The sequence below is a fragment of the Pezoporus occidentalis genome, unplaced genomic scaffold (genome assembly GCF_034315485.1).
Source record: "Pezoporus occidentalis ecotype Australia unplaced genomic scaffold, CSIRO_AGI_Poc_V1 ctg2, whole genome shotgun sequence".
Lineage (NCBI taxonomy): Eukaryota > Metazoa > Chordata > Aves > Psittaciformes > Psittacidae > Pezoporus > Pezoporus occidentalis.
The window spans coordinates 10,573,245-10,589,758 of NW_026913855.1; the positions used below are offsets into that span (position 1 = coordinate 10,573,245).

At 38.9% G+C, this 16,514-nt stretch overlaps 1 protein-coding gene across 5 annotated transcripts in view; it reads right to left on the reverse strand.

Annotated features, from left to right (window-relative positions):
* Positions 1 to 1,316: 1,316 nt before the first annotated feature.
* Positions 1,317 to 16,514, reverse strand: part of ECI2 (enoyl-CoA delta isomerase 2) — a 28,049-nt gene continuing 12,851 nt past the window's right edge. For all 5 annotated transcript variants that reach the window (XM_062617824.1, XM_062617828.1, XM_062617825.1 and 2 more), the window contains 9 exons: positions 12,685 to 12,847; positions 11,351 to 11,449; positions 9,513 to 9,704; positions 9,084 to 9,153; positions 7,134 to 7,236; positions 5,459 to 5,579; positions 4,041 to 4,130; positions 2,627 to 2,770; positions 1,317 to 1,844 (listed from right to left, as the gene is read on the reverse strand). In XM_062617824.1, the coding sequence (XP_062473808.1) occupies positions 1,689 to 1,844; positions 2,627 to 2,770; positions 4,041 to 4,130; positions 5,459 to 5,579; positions 7,134 to 7,236; positions 9,084 to 9,153; positions 9,513 to 9,704; positions 11,351 to 11,449; positions 12,685 to 12,847 (1,138 nt within the window). In that variant the 3' untranslated portion in view covers positions 1,317 to 1,688. The remainder of the gene's footprint in view (positions 1,845 to 2,626; positions 2,771 to 4,040; positions 4,131 to 5,458; positions 5,580 to 7,133; positions 7,237 to 9,083; positions 9,154 to 9,512; positions 9,705 to 11,350; positions 11,450 to 12,684; positions 12,848 to 16,514) is intronic.

Below are 16,514 nucleotides of genomic sequence, written 5' to 3' on the forward strand. Positions count from 1 at the left end.
TCACCATCCCTTGAACCTCAGCCATCCCTCAAGTCCCACCAACCCTGCAGTGTATGTCACCCCACAGAGACATCCTTCCTACCACCACCATGCTCTAGGGGCTTGGGTCACATCCCCTCTCCGGGCACAGAGAGGGAAGGGGGAAGAGCCCCACTGTCCCTTGGCTGTTTAACATCTGCTGGAAGCATGCCCTCCCCTTTTCCATGTTGTTTCATAATAAGACATTATTTTGTTTCCCCTCTCTTTCCTGCAGCTAGATCTAAAGCTGGTCTCAGGTCTCCCTGGCAGACTTGCCTTCTTTCTCCCCTCTACCTCTCCACCCCTCCCATGTTTCTGTTGGTCCTGCTTTTGCTATCCTCCGTGTGTGACAGCAGACTTGCTTTCACTGGTAATCATGTATGGCAGCATCAACTACCACAGAGTTATGGTTAGCCCATCAGAGAGTTAAAGGAGAACCCTAAAGATATTTAATACTTCTGTAGCATAACTGAATGATACATACCCATGCTTCTCCTTCTTTCTGCTCTGATCCCTTTCTGTTTTACTTTCCCAGTGGTTAAATCCCAATGGCTAGGTACCACATAGGAGGCAAAGTCTGGATTTTAAGACCTGCTTATTGCTATGTGAGGCAGTGCATGTGCATGCCCGTGCCCAGGTGCAGATGACTTTCTGGCAACAGCACCACAAGCCTCAACCAAGGCACAGTGATGGCACCCAAAGCAGTTTGCTTCTGGCAGGAAGCTGCTCTGCTGCAGCAGCTCCCAATCCTGGTGCTGCTGGCACTCACACCCAGATGAGAAACCAGCATCCACCTCAACCTCTGCTGCTATATCTTGAGATCAGAGTCTAGAGTACTGAAATTAAAGATATTTTTTTTCTTCACACTTTTCAGCTCCTTGTCATTGAAAGGACATTTTCTTGAGAAGTAACTGCTGTTTCTCCATGATTTCCTTTTGTTGGCATGAGCTTCCAGCAGCCTGCCCCTGTCCTCTGCAGTGCCCGGCACACCCTCTACCAGAAGACATCCACCAATGGTGGAGAAGTTTTCCCTTCAAAAATAATAATTTTGTTAATTTAACTCCAAAATAGCTACAGAAAAAGGCTATACTATCTTTGGTGGGATTTTTCTGGGTAATCTAAAGCAACTGGTTTAGTTATGTTTAGAAGCATAAAAATCACAACAAATATCTTTGAGAATCTTCAGGTCAGTCAAGTGAATAGTTTTGTAAGACTATTAAATCAATACACCCTGAGGAACTACTTTCCCTCTCACTGAGGATGTTTAACAGAAGGAATAAGAATCAGCACAACAGCAATTGAATACTTCTATTTATTTCTTCATTAATATAGTATTTCCTTCCCCATAGATAAATAAAAAGAATCATTAATAAGACAAGTACTGAAGAACTATCAAAATACAGTGCAATTGCATCCATTGCTTCTTTCGGAAAACAATCTGCCTTAGTATTATTTAGAAATATCACTGCTACCTATAAGGTAATGAACCTCTTTTACCCCAACCTGAATATCCATAATGGATCCAAGGCACATAACATTGTGTTTCAGCCCAGTACTCAGATACATACCACATGAAAAGGTATAAGAATCATATTATTGAAGAGAAAGTTTATTAATGGTAAGGGCAGGTTAAGCCACTGCCAGAAGGTGAATTATTTTACTGGTCAAGATTAGAGTTTTGCTTTCTTCTGAAAGAAGCTGACAATAGCATTTATACATTCATCAGATAACCATCTCTCCTTCAGGACTTCACACTCTTTACTGTTGACTGCATGGAGCTTCTCCTTTTCAATACTTCGTAATAGTTGCTTTGACACCGCCAAGGTCTAGAGGAGAAAAACAGGAACATTAGGAAGTTCTGTTTTCTATACTGTTTCATAAAATGGAACAATAAACACTTCGGAATTCAAACCAGACTGTATTAACACTGCTTTTTGTCACCTTTTTGTCAGAAGTAATTATTGCATTTGATCACCAAGACTGCTAATAAGGTGGAAGTGGTTCAGGGAAAGGAAACAGCAGTCCATAATCAGGAGAGATGGGCTTAAGAAGTGAAGCCTGTTCAGCTATTTGCAGTGCCAAATGCAACCTACTTTATCAGCAGCTGGCACGAGTGTCTCCTCTTGTACAATGCAAAGTAATACATTGTGACTCATATAGTTTTGCAAAACCTAAACTAGTGAGCAGAATTACTGAATTCAGCAAAAAGTAAAGCCACCCAGCATCATCTTGAGCACCCACAGAGCACAGAGTGCAATTAATATTGTAGACCCAGTGGTAAGGCTCTTAAAACTAAATCATTGCCAAAATAAACATCTCAGAGGAGACATCCAAGGTGTGCACACAGAGACTGCAGGCAGATTAATTAATTAGTTTTTAAGGCTTTTCAGCCACTGTATACAGTGCACTGTCTTAGATTCAGCCAGGATAGAAGAGAAGTATCTGCTCTCCTGTAGCAGAGGGACAGATCTGTGCTTAAAGGAAAATATACTGAGCCCTGTTATTTCAATTAAGGACAAAGTAAACCAAGAAAGAAACAAGAGAAGTTTGGCAGGAGGATTGGGAATGCTAGAGGCTTACAAGGTGGAGGAAAATTTAAAATACTGACATTTGGGGGGAGGTCTGCATAAGCTTCTAATCTTGCCCAAACTTCCTTCTGAAAAGTGCTCTCGGGGAAGACTTCAGTCACAAGTCCCTGGGCACAGGCTTCTGCTGCAGTCAGCTTTTTATTGAAAAGCAAAAATTCATTCGCCTATATAAAGAAAAGTAGAAAGAGTGATTCAATGAGGCACAGGACTTGAGCAACCTGACAGAAAAAGTACAAGGTTCCAAGTCACATTTATTTTACTCTTGCTCATTAATATCTGCCCTCTGAAAAGAGCAGCACAGAATAGATGAAGCTAGAAGGGATATCCACATCCTGTTTAGTTCAAACCCCCTCTTCAAGGAGTCAGCTGGAGGAGGCTGCCCAGGGCTGTGTCCCGTCAGGTTTCAAGTGTCCTCGAGGACACCTCCCCTAGGATAAGTACATTTCCCCAAGGATGAAGACTTCACAGCATCTCTGCACAACTTGTTCCCATTTATCACTACCATCACTATAAAGGTATTTCTTAATGTTCAGATGGAATTTCCTGTGTTTCAGTTTGTACCCCTTTCCTCTTCTCCTCTCAAGACAAGATTCGGCATTGGTCAGCAGAGGGTGAGCAATTGTGTTGTGGCATCACTTCTGTTTCCAGAGTTTTACTCCTTCTCTCTTTTTATTCCCTATGACTACTGTTGTGGTTATTTCTATTACTATTATATTTTACTTCAATTATTAAACTGCTCTTATCTCAATCCCCAGGTTTTATCTTCTTCCATTTCTCCTCCCCATCCCACCCGGAGTGGGAAATGAGCAAGTGCCTGTGTGTTATTTAGTTGCTGGCTGGGGTTAAACTGCAACACACTTTTTGTAGTTATTATAATTTAGTTTCCTTGTTTCTGGAGTAGACAGAGCAAATAAGAGTATGGACAGAAAGCCAATCTATGTTAGAACATATTAAAAAACAGAAGAGGTCTGGAAGTAAATATATAAGTGGATTGCTTCACACTCACATTTGGAGGAATGGTTGAATACAAGTTTCCCACATGATTGGCAGAAGCCCTACAATACTTGCTCCCTCGCCTGAGAAAGGCAGTCTACCAAGACATTTCTTACAACAGCACTTACTTTCTTTTCCACATCATTCCATCCCATTGTTAGACAAAAGATACAACCTTTCACCATACAGAAATTGTCTCAAGAAGGTGGAGGAAGCCATGAGAAAAAAAAAAACAGTTTCACAGTATGGCTTTTGAAGTGGTCACTGCTCTATTATAATGCCTATTCTGACACTGTCATTGCATTTCTTGACCTTTGGTTCAAAAGCTGCAAACAGGAGCTTTCTCTAAGGACTCTTGCTGTGACTCTACTTGCTCTTACAGCTGGAGGATACCAACACACAAAGGTCAGATGATCCCACATAGAGTGCAGACATTCTTACCTTAGCGAAGCCCATGATTTTTGGAAACAGGTAAGAGGAACATCCTTCTGGGCTCTGTCCAAGTTGACTAAATGGGCTGTGAAATGTAGCCTGGCAAAACAAAACGAAATAAAAAACCGAATAAAGCCTCACAACAGAGCTTAAGACTAAAGTAGTAGGATTTAATTTTCATTGTAAAGTTTCTACTGTGATGGAGTTTACAAGAAATACATTTGAACTGTTACCACAACAGGCTTTAAACACCATCCACTAACACTGCTTCATCCTCTCAATGTACACAAGATCTGACTTTGTACGTGTAATTCAGTTCCCTTCTCATAATAATTGATGAAATTACCTTATTTGAATACAGTGCTCAGAGAAACTAATTTGCATGTGCAAAATCTGAAAAGTTAAATCCATAGCTCAAATAACTTAAAAAGCATTTTGCTTGCTGAAGTAATACTACATTTATTCTACTCCTGAAAATTCAAGTCACTGAATCTTCTTTCCTCAAATGTTATGCAAATTTAAAAACACTTGTGGCAGAAATGCAGCATGGGATCACACAAAACAGTCTCATAATTGCAAGTCAGCACCAAACTACAGAATGTTGTTCTGACAACTCTCATATCAACATTAAGCAAAGAAACGTTTGTCTTTATTTCTTTAATTTTCATTTAAAAATATGAACTGACACAGAGTGCAAAAGTTGCACTGTAATAGAAGGTAATAATCTCCTGCTGTACTGCAGAGGGCCATACAGTATGACAGACTAATAGACTTCCTAGCAAGAAAGCGGTATTTATATCCCCGTAAGAAAAGATTAGACAACATCTGCCAGGATACAGGCTAGTATTGGTCATGCTTAAGTAAGGGGAGATTAACTATACTGAACTGGTGCCCTATGAACTGGAGCAAAACCCAGCACAGAAGGCAATGCTAACTTACCACCCAAAACACTGATCTGCTGTCAGACTAGGCTGTGCAGTGTGGCTATGCATTGTGGCTGATAATGACCTGAATTTAGCAAAAAGAATCTTAAGTTGAATAAACCAAAGCTTTTCTAAACTTACCTTAGAATTAAGATTAGATAAAATGCCAGTTTCTGCACTTCCATAGTAATCCCACACTTGAAAGGGGCCTTACAACCATCATTTCACATCAGCTATTCTTTACTGTATTCACTAACACAGTAAAGAGTTTCCAAGCTGGAGTCAGTAACTTGATAACTGTAACTATGGCAGGGAAATTCCGTGCTTGTTAACCACTGGATGATGCACCCCAGTGCTAGTAATTAATATCGGTGTTCCTTGGCATAATATAAAAATCCTTTACACCTGCGTGCTCTTTTCTGTGAAATTAACCCAAGCCAAATAATACTAGTTACAGAAAGAGGTGTAAAGACTGCCTTGGGATCACCTATGTAATGTACTTACCCTGTCAGAAGCGTAGATAACATCACACAATCCAAGGACCGTTACAGTGATTCCAATAGCTGGGCCATTTACCACTGCAATCAGTGGTTTCGGAAAATCAATAAACTGACCCACGAACTCTCTAAAGCAAAGGAAAGAGACGTCCTTGTCTTCCATTAAATATAAACAACTTTCAAAACATGTTATTAGATACTACATACCCCCCCCCATGAGCTAGATTCTATGTAGCATGTTTCTGACCATTTTCCAGACAAATTCTGACAAGATCTGAAATACCTGCATTTCCTTACCAACTAAGAATCAAACACATACATGTCAGCACAACTCTCCTAGTGCCTGCCATCAAGTTATGAAAGTGCTGTCCTCTTCAGCTACAGTTACTGAATACAACTCACTAACAAGAACAGTCTTTTGACCTGTCTATCCGATTATACAGCCATCTTAATCCCACCCATGGGATATCCATTCCCATCACAGACTATTTTACAGTGAAGCCCCAGCAGGCACAAAAATTATGATGCTACCACAACGCAGAATTGCCTCATGCTGTTCTGCATGGGTTTGAGAAACTGTATTTTGTTTCACTTGTCAAGAAGTGCAAAACAGATCCTCAAAATACAGCATTTTTTAAAAGTTAACAATGTGGTAAAACTCCACTTCCCTGGCATCACTGTGCAGCAGCTGTAATAAAGCACCCTGCTTGTGTAGTAGTAGCAGTGTAGCAAATACAGTCTTCTCACAAGAGCAAGATAAAAGACCATAAACTACACGTGAGACTATGCATTGTACTTAACACCCTATAAAACACTGCAGGCTGGAACACTTGCCAGATGCCGCTGAATAACATCTTTGCAGCAGATTCAGGCTGCATTGTTATCACTTTGTAGGGGCAACTGTGATCCACAGACAGCTGGCCTAAGTGAAAACTGCAAAACTGAGTACTCTGCTTGCAGTTCATCCTTAAAAAATAAATCAAAACCATTGTTGCTTTTTGTGTATTTTAGATTTTCCATCAACTGCAAGTGCTTGAGGAAGCAATACAGCTTGCGAGCATCTCTCAGATGTAATCATCACATAAAGAAGTAAAAGAAAAGACAAAATCTGGTTAAATAGGGAAGAAATGAACATGTTTGTCCCAAAAAAACATTTCAATCTCTGTGTGAAGTGATGCCCCTGATTTCCTTGGCAGCAGAAAATAAAGTACTTTAACAGGTAGATTCAGACTCTAAGATGGAACAAGCTCATTACACTCAGTCTCTATTCAAAGTAGTCTGACACTGAAGGTATTTTGGCATGACATGCTAGTGTAGGCATCATTGCATAGTAACAAGAAAGAAGAACCCCACAGATTTTTCATTGTAGCATACAAACTATACAGTCAAAATTGTGCTTTTGTCATTCTATCTGCATGTATATTGGGGACTAAAAAATAAAATTGAGTCTTTAGCATCATTGTACTTAAATTTTCCAATATTCATCTCATTTCCTCATTTATTTAATATGATTAATACTAATTCTCCCACATGCTCTTTTTGTTTATGCATATGGCGAGTCCTTAGAGTCATCTAAACGGATGTATTGTAGCATAACTGTATCCCTGCTGCCATGTTTTCTAACAATGCCTGCAAATTATATTTTACCCATTATATATATATATGAAATCAAGATGTTCTACTTGAGTAATGCTGCTGAATCATCTGCCATCTTCTTCATCTCACCAGGCTGGACATTAGTAAAATTATTCAGATCATTTCCACTACTATAGTAGTCTCCATTTCCTGCAGAGAACACATGAATAAACACACCAATGGTTTCTGAGTAGGTATGAGAAGCTTCCATTTATTACATTTACAAAAGCATTTTGTTCTAAGTATCTAACATTATTATGTAACTACAGGGATTGTCTCAAAGTATACACGCTACCTTAAAGGACATCTACAGTTTAAAAACAAGTTTTGACAATTCACTGAAAAACAATGGGTAGAGAGCCAAAGAATATTAAATCTGAAATATTTGAGAGGGGGGAGGGAATTTCTTTTTTCTGTAACAGTGTCCGAGTGAAAATATTTCCTTTCCCTGCATACCGGTTCAGATATTTTTTTCTGTCAATTCATGATCATTCACGCAGTAAGATGCGAGAAACTGGTGGGGTTTTTTAAACAGGAAGATGGAAATGTAACTTTAAGTATCTCCTTTCATCCCCCTTCAAACTGATGAAGGTATCAAAATTACACAGAATGACCTATTTACTATGTGGTAGAAGATTCATGGGGTTTATGACCAATTAAGGTCATTCTAAGGATAAGCATTCTAAGGATAAGACTGACAGCACAGAATTGATATTATTATATTGAAAGGTAGATTCTTCAGAAAGAAGCAGATAGCCTGTTAGTGAATGTATATGTCAGTTTGAGGCACCATCAAAAAAGCAAGGAGTATTTAAAAGCTAGACTGTATGATTTGTGTAAATCATCGTATGTTCCATGAGGACATTCACAGGACAGGACCTTGCACAGGTTAGCACATCCACTACTTTATGCAGTGATCTTACTACGTAAAACAGAACTGAAAGGCTTGTGCAGAGGTGTTTGCTATTTAGTCCTAGCTATACATGTGTTAAACATTCCAGTTGTGTCAACCACCCTTCTCATTTTGTAAGGGTTGTTGTGCCTAGTTACTGCTACTGAAAGGAAATTGAGCAAACTCACACCTTGTATTCCAAGAAAAGACAACCATGGAGAAGACTATGTATGCAATTACCTCAGAAGTAATGAATAAACAGGCTTAAGCACAAATTCACCTTGCTTACTTAGCTTACTTACACTACTTAGCTGCCAGCCAAAGCTCAAGCTTTGGCTAATTTCTTAAATGCACACCTACCTGCAAAGAGGATGTGCCAGGCAGGCAGTGCATGCCCTCAGCCTTTCTGTCCCTCCCACCTGCCCTTGCCATAGTCAGCATCAGAGATGGAACAAACTGTCCTCTAGAGAATCCCAATGACACGTCCCTAGAGCAGCTAAATGTCACAGACAGCTGAGTTTGGGCTTCCATTTCACCCTGTTGAGCAGTCATCTAGCTGCACACATCTGGTGATTGCAATGTATGTGGCTGGGCCAGGTTTTAACTTGCCTGACCAACCCTTTTCCAGGGCAGCCACAGAAGTCAAACCACCTTTTTTTTTTCCAATGATCACAGGTAAACATGCAGTGTAAACTCTCTGCTTGCCAGTGCAGGACTTGAGGGACTCGATTTTAGTATGTTCCAATGTATCACAGGATGAGATAGAGTTGACTAAACCCATACCAATTAACTTCAAAAACAGTAATGAAGATGCTGTGGAGCAGGTATTTCAGCTACACAAAGTAATAAAGCCCTTCAGGAGTATTCCATGTCTATCTTCTCATCTCAAAGGTTTTGATATAACATCAAGCTTGCTAAAGAATTTGAAATACCACCTTGAAAGAATATTGCCCAAGTACTTTGGAAAAATCTTAGGTCTATATTAGAGGAAAGAACGTCCTCAAATAATTCTATCTTAGTCTAAATACAGGTAGATAGTTCATGTTAGTACTGTACTTTGGCACAATATAAAACAAATCCAAGAGAGGAATGTGAAGTGTCATACCAGTAATAACTGCTATGGTAGAATCATCTTTTCCAGCTTCTTGAAGCGCTTTGATAATTTCTCTGTACATCTGTATAAGAGAAAAAAATAAAAATAAAAATCACAGTCCAATCGTGTATCCACAAAACAGGCTAATCTTTCTGCAGTTTGCCATTTTAATTTAGTGCAGACTGTAATCCTATATTAAGTTTGAAAGAAACCAAAGGACACAGAAAATCCCAATCTGTAAAATTTTAGCTGAATGGTTTCATTATATACTGGATATTTATTCCTTAGGTTATCATCAGAGTCAAGATACTAAGCCCTCAAAATCCAGACCACCATGCTTCAGTCAACTCTGCTAAGCCTGTAGTACTGATTCTTTAAACACTTAAGTCATTTACCCAGTAAAGAAAAAAAATATTAGTCCTCCCAAGTTAATTTCTTTACCATACGGTTGATGGCATTTTTCATATCAGGTCGGTTAAACATTATCTTTGTGATCTTATTTTTGGTGGTAACTATTATTGTTTCATAGCCATCATGCCTGCCCTCTTCTGGGGAAACTTCTTCCTTCTGTGCAGCAGGTTCTGCAGAGACCAGACTTGCGACAAGTTCAGCATATTTCTGTCTGGCATCATCCTGTAAGACAAGAAAAGGAGAGGGGGAGAGGGATAACAAAAAACCCCACACGAGATCATCAAAAGCTGAAATGGAGACATGTTTGTTATACTATTCATAAAATGGGTACCTGAGGAGTCGGGGACAGGGGTGGGTGGGAAGTGACACTGTGCTTCAGGACAAAAAAACAAGCAAAACTCAGTTAGAAAGCATTCTAATTAGGGAGAGAAGGGGAAGATGCTGTGTTTAAACACTACAGATCATGCTTAAAGTTATCTGGAAAGCAGCAGCCATGGATCTGCAAAATAAAAGTACACATGCCAAGAGGATGACATTTATTTTATTGGAGAAGTGCCCCCATCCACAGCTGAGATTATCAGAGAGATCTTTATCATATTCCCAGCATTTACACATTTCCATGGGTCCTCTGTTTCTACTTTGCAGTTGGTCATCTCTCCAACAAAATGAAAGTTTTTATTTTAGAACACATGCCGCTGAAAACAGGACTGCTGAAATGGGTCTACTGCATTTGAAGACAGTAGCTTTCATTTAGCCCAAACACAACATGCAAAAGCCTGAAGAATCCTGCCTCTGTACTTCTACAGTAAGAAGCAATTTAAAAGAATTTTGAATTTTAAGTTCTTGGTTGTTACAACCTATTTTCTTGAAAGAATAATATACTTCAATCAACTCTATAATTCATGATCTGTAGCAAGTGAAATTGTCTATTCCTTCTCCACTATAATTTCCAAGAGGAGATTCTTTTCTGTAACTGTTTCTTGGCTACTCCTAAAAACTGCAAAGCCATCTCAAGAAAAACCCCAACCAAACAACATAAAACATACCCTAGAAACCATAAGGCAGCACAAGACTATGTTACTGAAATGAAGCAAGCATGTTTTCTTTTAAAAGAAAAAGAAAGCAAAACCCCCTCGTGATTAAGTAATACCTTTTACTGACCTCAGAAACTACTCCTGAACAGCAGGCCTAATGCAGCAGTGACACAGCTGGTTTGTAAAGCTTATGCTTTCTTCACTTAAGAGTAGCAGAAGAAACTGTGGTAGCTATATATAATGTCAGACTCTACCACAGTCTGCATGAAGAAAAGAACACTTATGCAACTTTGTATCTTTATTCTTCCTGCTTGCTTCATTTAAAGTAGACTTCTCTAAAGGTTATGAAAGGTATTAAAGATGTCAAGATACACTGAGAAAGAATGAAGAGAGGCTCTCAATACTCCATTTTTCCCTAGTCTTTCAGTGGCATAAAAGACCAGCATTTTAAAATGGCGATGTTATCAATATGCTGTATTCACAGATTTGTCCTTTGTTGTAAGAACTGAGAATCTCAATCCACCTTTCTTAAAGAGAACAGCAGAATAGAACACAAGGTGAAAAACAACCTTTTTACTGGAAGTCACCACACACATAAGATCTCTTACACTGACGGAAGCTGACAGTAATATAGAACTAGGCTTACACAATAGAAAAACCTCCTAAAAATTGAAGCAGTGAAATGACTGTAGAATACAGTGCAAAATATTTTGGCATCTAAAGCAGAGCTACTGAAGCAGCATGCAGTATGTTTAGACATCAGGCATTCACTTATAGACCAGGCACTTAAAGGTAATCTAGAAAGCATCTAAGTGAAATGATAGGTATTATCACCTGAGACAAATTGCCAAGAGAATTCCATGCATCCCACTTGGCTTTCTTGACAAAGTCCAGCATACCTGGTTTTGGAGCATTGCAGGGACCTTCAGTAGCCTGAAAAGAGAGTGAAACAACTTTAAACCTTTGATTAAAGTTCAGATGCCTTGGTAGAAAAGCTGATGACTGGTCAGGATACATAAATTCATCTCTGATACAGAAGGCATACCTCAGGTTTGGGCAATATTCAGACAGTTCACATAGCATGAAGTTTTCAGCATCTGCTATTCCCTGACATCTGGTGCTGGGCTTTCAGAACCTAACCAATATGAGATGCCAAAACACCCACACATGTTAAGCTCTCCTATCTCAAAAACAGTGGAAGTTTCCGACTTAAAAAGAAAGTTAAAGACTTGTAACCTGTGTGAACAAAGAAAACATTGCATAGGATCTATTAAGTTGGATCTTACTTCAAAGTTGGTCCTATTATGAGCAAGATTAGTAGACCAGTTAAACTGCAAGAGTCTGAGCTATCCTCAAGTATTCTATGATCAGTTTTCCTGGAAAGCACACCACTGGAGAGAAATATTTCAAGTAGGAGGCAGAAAAGAAAGCGTACATTTATGAGCTCATTATCACTAACTAATAAAACTACCTGGAACAGTCAGCTGTTTTTTATTTCAAGGAGCAATTGATTGTCTTCAGTATAACAAGCAACAGCCTGTACTGACCCCACAGCCAATCTTGACCCACAATTACTTCCCCAAATACCAGTACAAACCCCACTAAGGACTTGTGGCTGTTTCTACAAAGGTCTTCCTTTCTGTAGACAACAATAACCTTCACTCAAAGTGTGGAGGTACAGTTCCTCCAGGTTTAAAACCAACCAACCAAAGGAGACAAAAAAACCCACCACACCCCTACAATGACCACACAAAAAGAAAACAACCAAACCACCCAGAAATCAACCTGTAGATGTCAACAGCCTTATATTACAGGCCCAGCTGACTGACTGTAGATACAACAGATTTAAGAGGAAGCACAAGCCATCTTTCCAGAGGTGTGTCAATATATGCTATTTGGAAAGCATCACACAATGGATGCAATTTGGCTCTATTTCTTTGAATAAAAGTTTCTATTCAAAGCATGATTTATAAAACAGGTTTGGTTTCCCTCAGAACTTAGGCAGAGTTTGAGGGGCTGGCATTTCAAGAATAGAATTTGAGCACCTGAAATGGAGAACTTGTTAAGGCACAATACATTTGAACAACCCTTATTTTAAGCAAATATTTCACAGGTCCATCTTTTCGTATTACAAATGCTCCTTCCAAAACAAAATAAAACAAGCCTACCTGTTTAAACAAAGCATAGAGCTTCAACTTAGTTTCATTCCCAGGATCCTTTTTCAAAAGCTTCAGTTGTTCTTGAGCCTTTTCAAAGTCTTTCTGGCTGACTTGCATGGTGGCTGCAGTCATGTGCAGGTGAACCGTTGGAACGCAAACAGCTTGTGTTCGCCTGTTAGTAAGTGGCATGAAAAAACCCATTGCTTAGTTTTTGTGTAAGACTAGAGGAGAAATGAACACGCTGCTTTTTAACACGTTTAAAGTAAATGTAAAACACAGTATTTGTACCCACACTGATCAAAACAGCAACAAGCAGCAAGATACTAAAAGTCATACAAAAGTTGCTTTAGAAGTTTGCTTTAGCTGCCACATAATTGACCTTGGAGAACATGATGCTCTCTGCCTAGTATATAAAGTGCTAGATTTAACATTGCTAGATGACAAAGAAACTATGCAGTAATATACCAAATGATCATATTTAGACCACTAAATGGTACTAGTGGTAAACTAACCTTTTACTGTTTCTGGAATAAATCAGAGCACTACAGGGTATAACTATGACAACCAAATAACAAACAGAATATTTTTATTGTTTAAATCTCATCCCCCTGTACTTGGCACTGGTGAGGCCACACCTCCAATACCGTGTTCAGTTTTATGCCTCCCACTACAAGAAAGACAGTGAGGTGCTGGAGCAGGTCCAGAAAAGAGCATGAAGCTGGTGAAGGGTCTGGAGCACACGTCTGAGAAGGAGCAATTGAGGGAAGTGGGGTTGTCTGGTCTGACGAAATGGAGGCTCAGGGGGGTCCTTATTGCTCTCTACAACTACCTGAAAGGAGGCTGTAAGGAGGTGGGTATTGGTCTCTTCTCCCAGGTAACAACTGATAGGACAGGAGGAAAGGGCCTCATGTTGCACTAGGGGAGATTTAGATCTGATATTAGGAATAATTTCTTCTTGCCAAGCACTGGAACAGGCTGCCCAGGGAAATGGTGGAGTCACCATCCCTAGAGGTATTTAAAGGACCTGTAGATGCAGTGCTTAGGGACATGGTTTAGAGGTAGACTTGGCAATGTTAGGTTAATGGTTGGACCTTAAGATCTTAAAGTTTTTTTCCAACCTAAAAAACAGCTTTATATGTCTATGAATTTATATGTCTATGAATTAAACTGAGTATATACAGCCTGCTTTTTGTGACCTTTTCAAGTCGTGATCTTCTATTTCAAACCACTTCAATCTGAAAGCCCCATTCTCCAATCAGGGCAGCATAAGTGGACACTAATTTCAAAATGTACTTTGGTAAAAGACTGGCTGTGAAACAGCCTGCAAACACTTTGGCAGGAGGGGGAGTGGGAAAAGTGGTAAAATATTCTGGGAGAACAGCTTTCCACTAGGAGAAAAAAAAAAAGGTAATTCCAGAAAAAAAAAACAACTAAAAAAACCCCAACTTGTAAAAGCAAGTTTACTTCAACAGTTTGGAATCAAAAGCCAAAAAGTCTGATAACTTTGGCTTGTTTCAATAGGAAAAAAGTATGTTGTCTCAACTCTTTTTTCCTAAATTGCAACACAGGTTAAGCATTTTTACTATTTTTAAAATGTTAGCAGTTTACATAAAAAAATTCCATAAAAAAAAAACCAACACAAACCCTCCTCCAGCTTTCCTCATTCTAAATTACAGGCACAGCTGTCATGTTAGAACATCATATATGATAGATTTCATAATCAGTCAGATTTGAAAAATTAATGATTATCTCAAATGCAGACCGATAGAATCCTTAATCATTAATTCGTTAACAACTCAGTTACAGAACCATCATTTAAAAGCCATACTTAGCATTAAAATTTTACCTTTTTGTTGTTTTTACACACGTAATGCAAATTTTAGAGAAATTCTACTGCTTGTTTTCAAAAATAACTTCATTGCTCTTCTTAAATAAAATTTATTTTCTGTTGCAAGCCTAAAAGTTGCAGGCAGATAGTGTGAAGAATGCCAACTGTGCCCAATTAATTTGATTACTCTTACATTTCATACAGATAGAAGGTTTTAGTTGTCTTGTAAAAAAATATTTGTAACATCTACTGGTTTTAAGTCCTATTACAGATCTTCTGTGTTAATAAAACCCAAGTTCCTGGTATCATGGGGCTACTGTGTTTGAATGACAGACATGGAAAGAATATTTTCTGTTATACACAAAAATTCTTTCAAATAGAACCAATTTCAGATTCTCCTTCAAAAACTTATGCTAGCAAAAACTATCTGAACAATACAAAATGAAATAGGCTCTCAAAAAGGGCTATAGGAACAGAAAGTCTTTTTACTTAAATTGAGCAGCTGTAGGCCTTTATTAACAAGAAATGCATCCAGACAAACACCATTAACCAGCTGCCAGTTTCACTAACATTCAAACTGATGTGTTCAGAAAACTGTGTCAGAGTTTAACAAGTTTATCCCTTAACCATCTGGGAGGCCAAACTTGTGGACTTCATCTCCAGCAGCAAAAAAATACCTTGGACAGGAAGAAAATGTACCTAAATAGTTACAGACTCAAGTTTTTTTTTAACACCGAGTTTCTTTGATTTGTCTATCCTGGAGTCACAGAACATAGTGGTTACTTTCAGATCCTATCTTCAAACATGTTCTTAAAGTCACATTTACAGGAAGAAGAAAGCGAGAGTGCAAGAATCATAGAATAGTTTGGATTGGAAGGGACCTTCAATGGCCATCTAATCCAACCCCCCTGAAATGAGCAGGGACATCTTCAACCAGAGCAGGTTGCTCAGAGCCCCATCCAGCCTGGCCTTGAATATCTCCAGGTATGGTGCATTCACCACCTCTCAAGGCAACCTGTGCCAGTATTTTACCATGCTCATTGTAAAGAATTTTTTTTCTTCATGTCCAGCCTGAATCTCCTCTCTTTTAATTTAAAACCATTGCCCCTCATCCAACAGACCCTGCTAAAAAGTCTCTCCTCAGCTTCCTTATAGGCCCCTTTTAAGAACTGAAACACAGCAATAAGGTCTCTGTGGAGACTTCTTTTGGGTTTGGTTGAGTTTCTTCCTCCAATTTTGCTAGCCATCTTTGGGTTTATTTGAATGCTGCTGTTCCCAAGATTATCTGTGTATCAGGTACAGTTTTATTTGCCAGTCTAGGCAGTGACTATACTGAAGTGGATTCAATGCTTAAAAGGGAGATATGGGGTTACACCATGTTTGACAATCAAGAATTCACTCCAGCTTGGCTATGGTCAATATTATAAATAGGCTTTAAGAATCTTTTTATACAAGATTTCATAGTGACCATAAATTAACAAGAGTTGAGGATGGGCAGCTGGGGAGAGGGGAATAGCATATCAGGCAGTCTGAAGGTATGTACACACATTTCCTACAGTTAAGGGGTTTTAGCATTTAGCTAGTCACAAGTACTCTTCCTTATTAACACAAAGTGAACAACTAAGAAGAGGAACAGAAAACAATTAGGTGAATAAAAAGTCTGGTTGGGGGCAAGTGGAATGATCTTTCAGTAAGTCCAGTCTCAGAGCAACTTTGCTTTGCTGTTTGGTCATATCCAGTTTTAATTCTTAGCTACAAAATATTTGGGTAAAGTAAGTTATCTATCCACTTTTAACATTCCATCTTTGATTGTTCTTTTCCTCCTTACCTCCTGATTTGTGATAGGAGATTGTGCAACTTAGCTGCTTATTGAAGCCTGGTTACAAGAAAAAACCTCTTTCGCTTTCACTTGCTGCTTGCAGCTTAATTCTCTATAGGATATCAATGATTCACTCCTTCCCATCTGCTTTCTGATCTCTAGAGGACATTTACTACGCATCAGTGATGATCA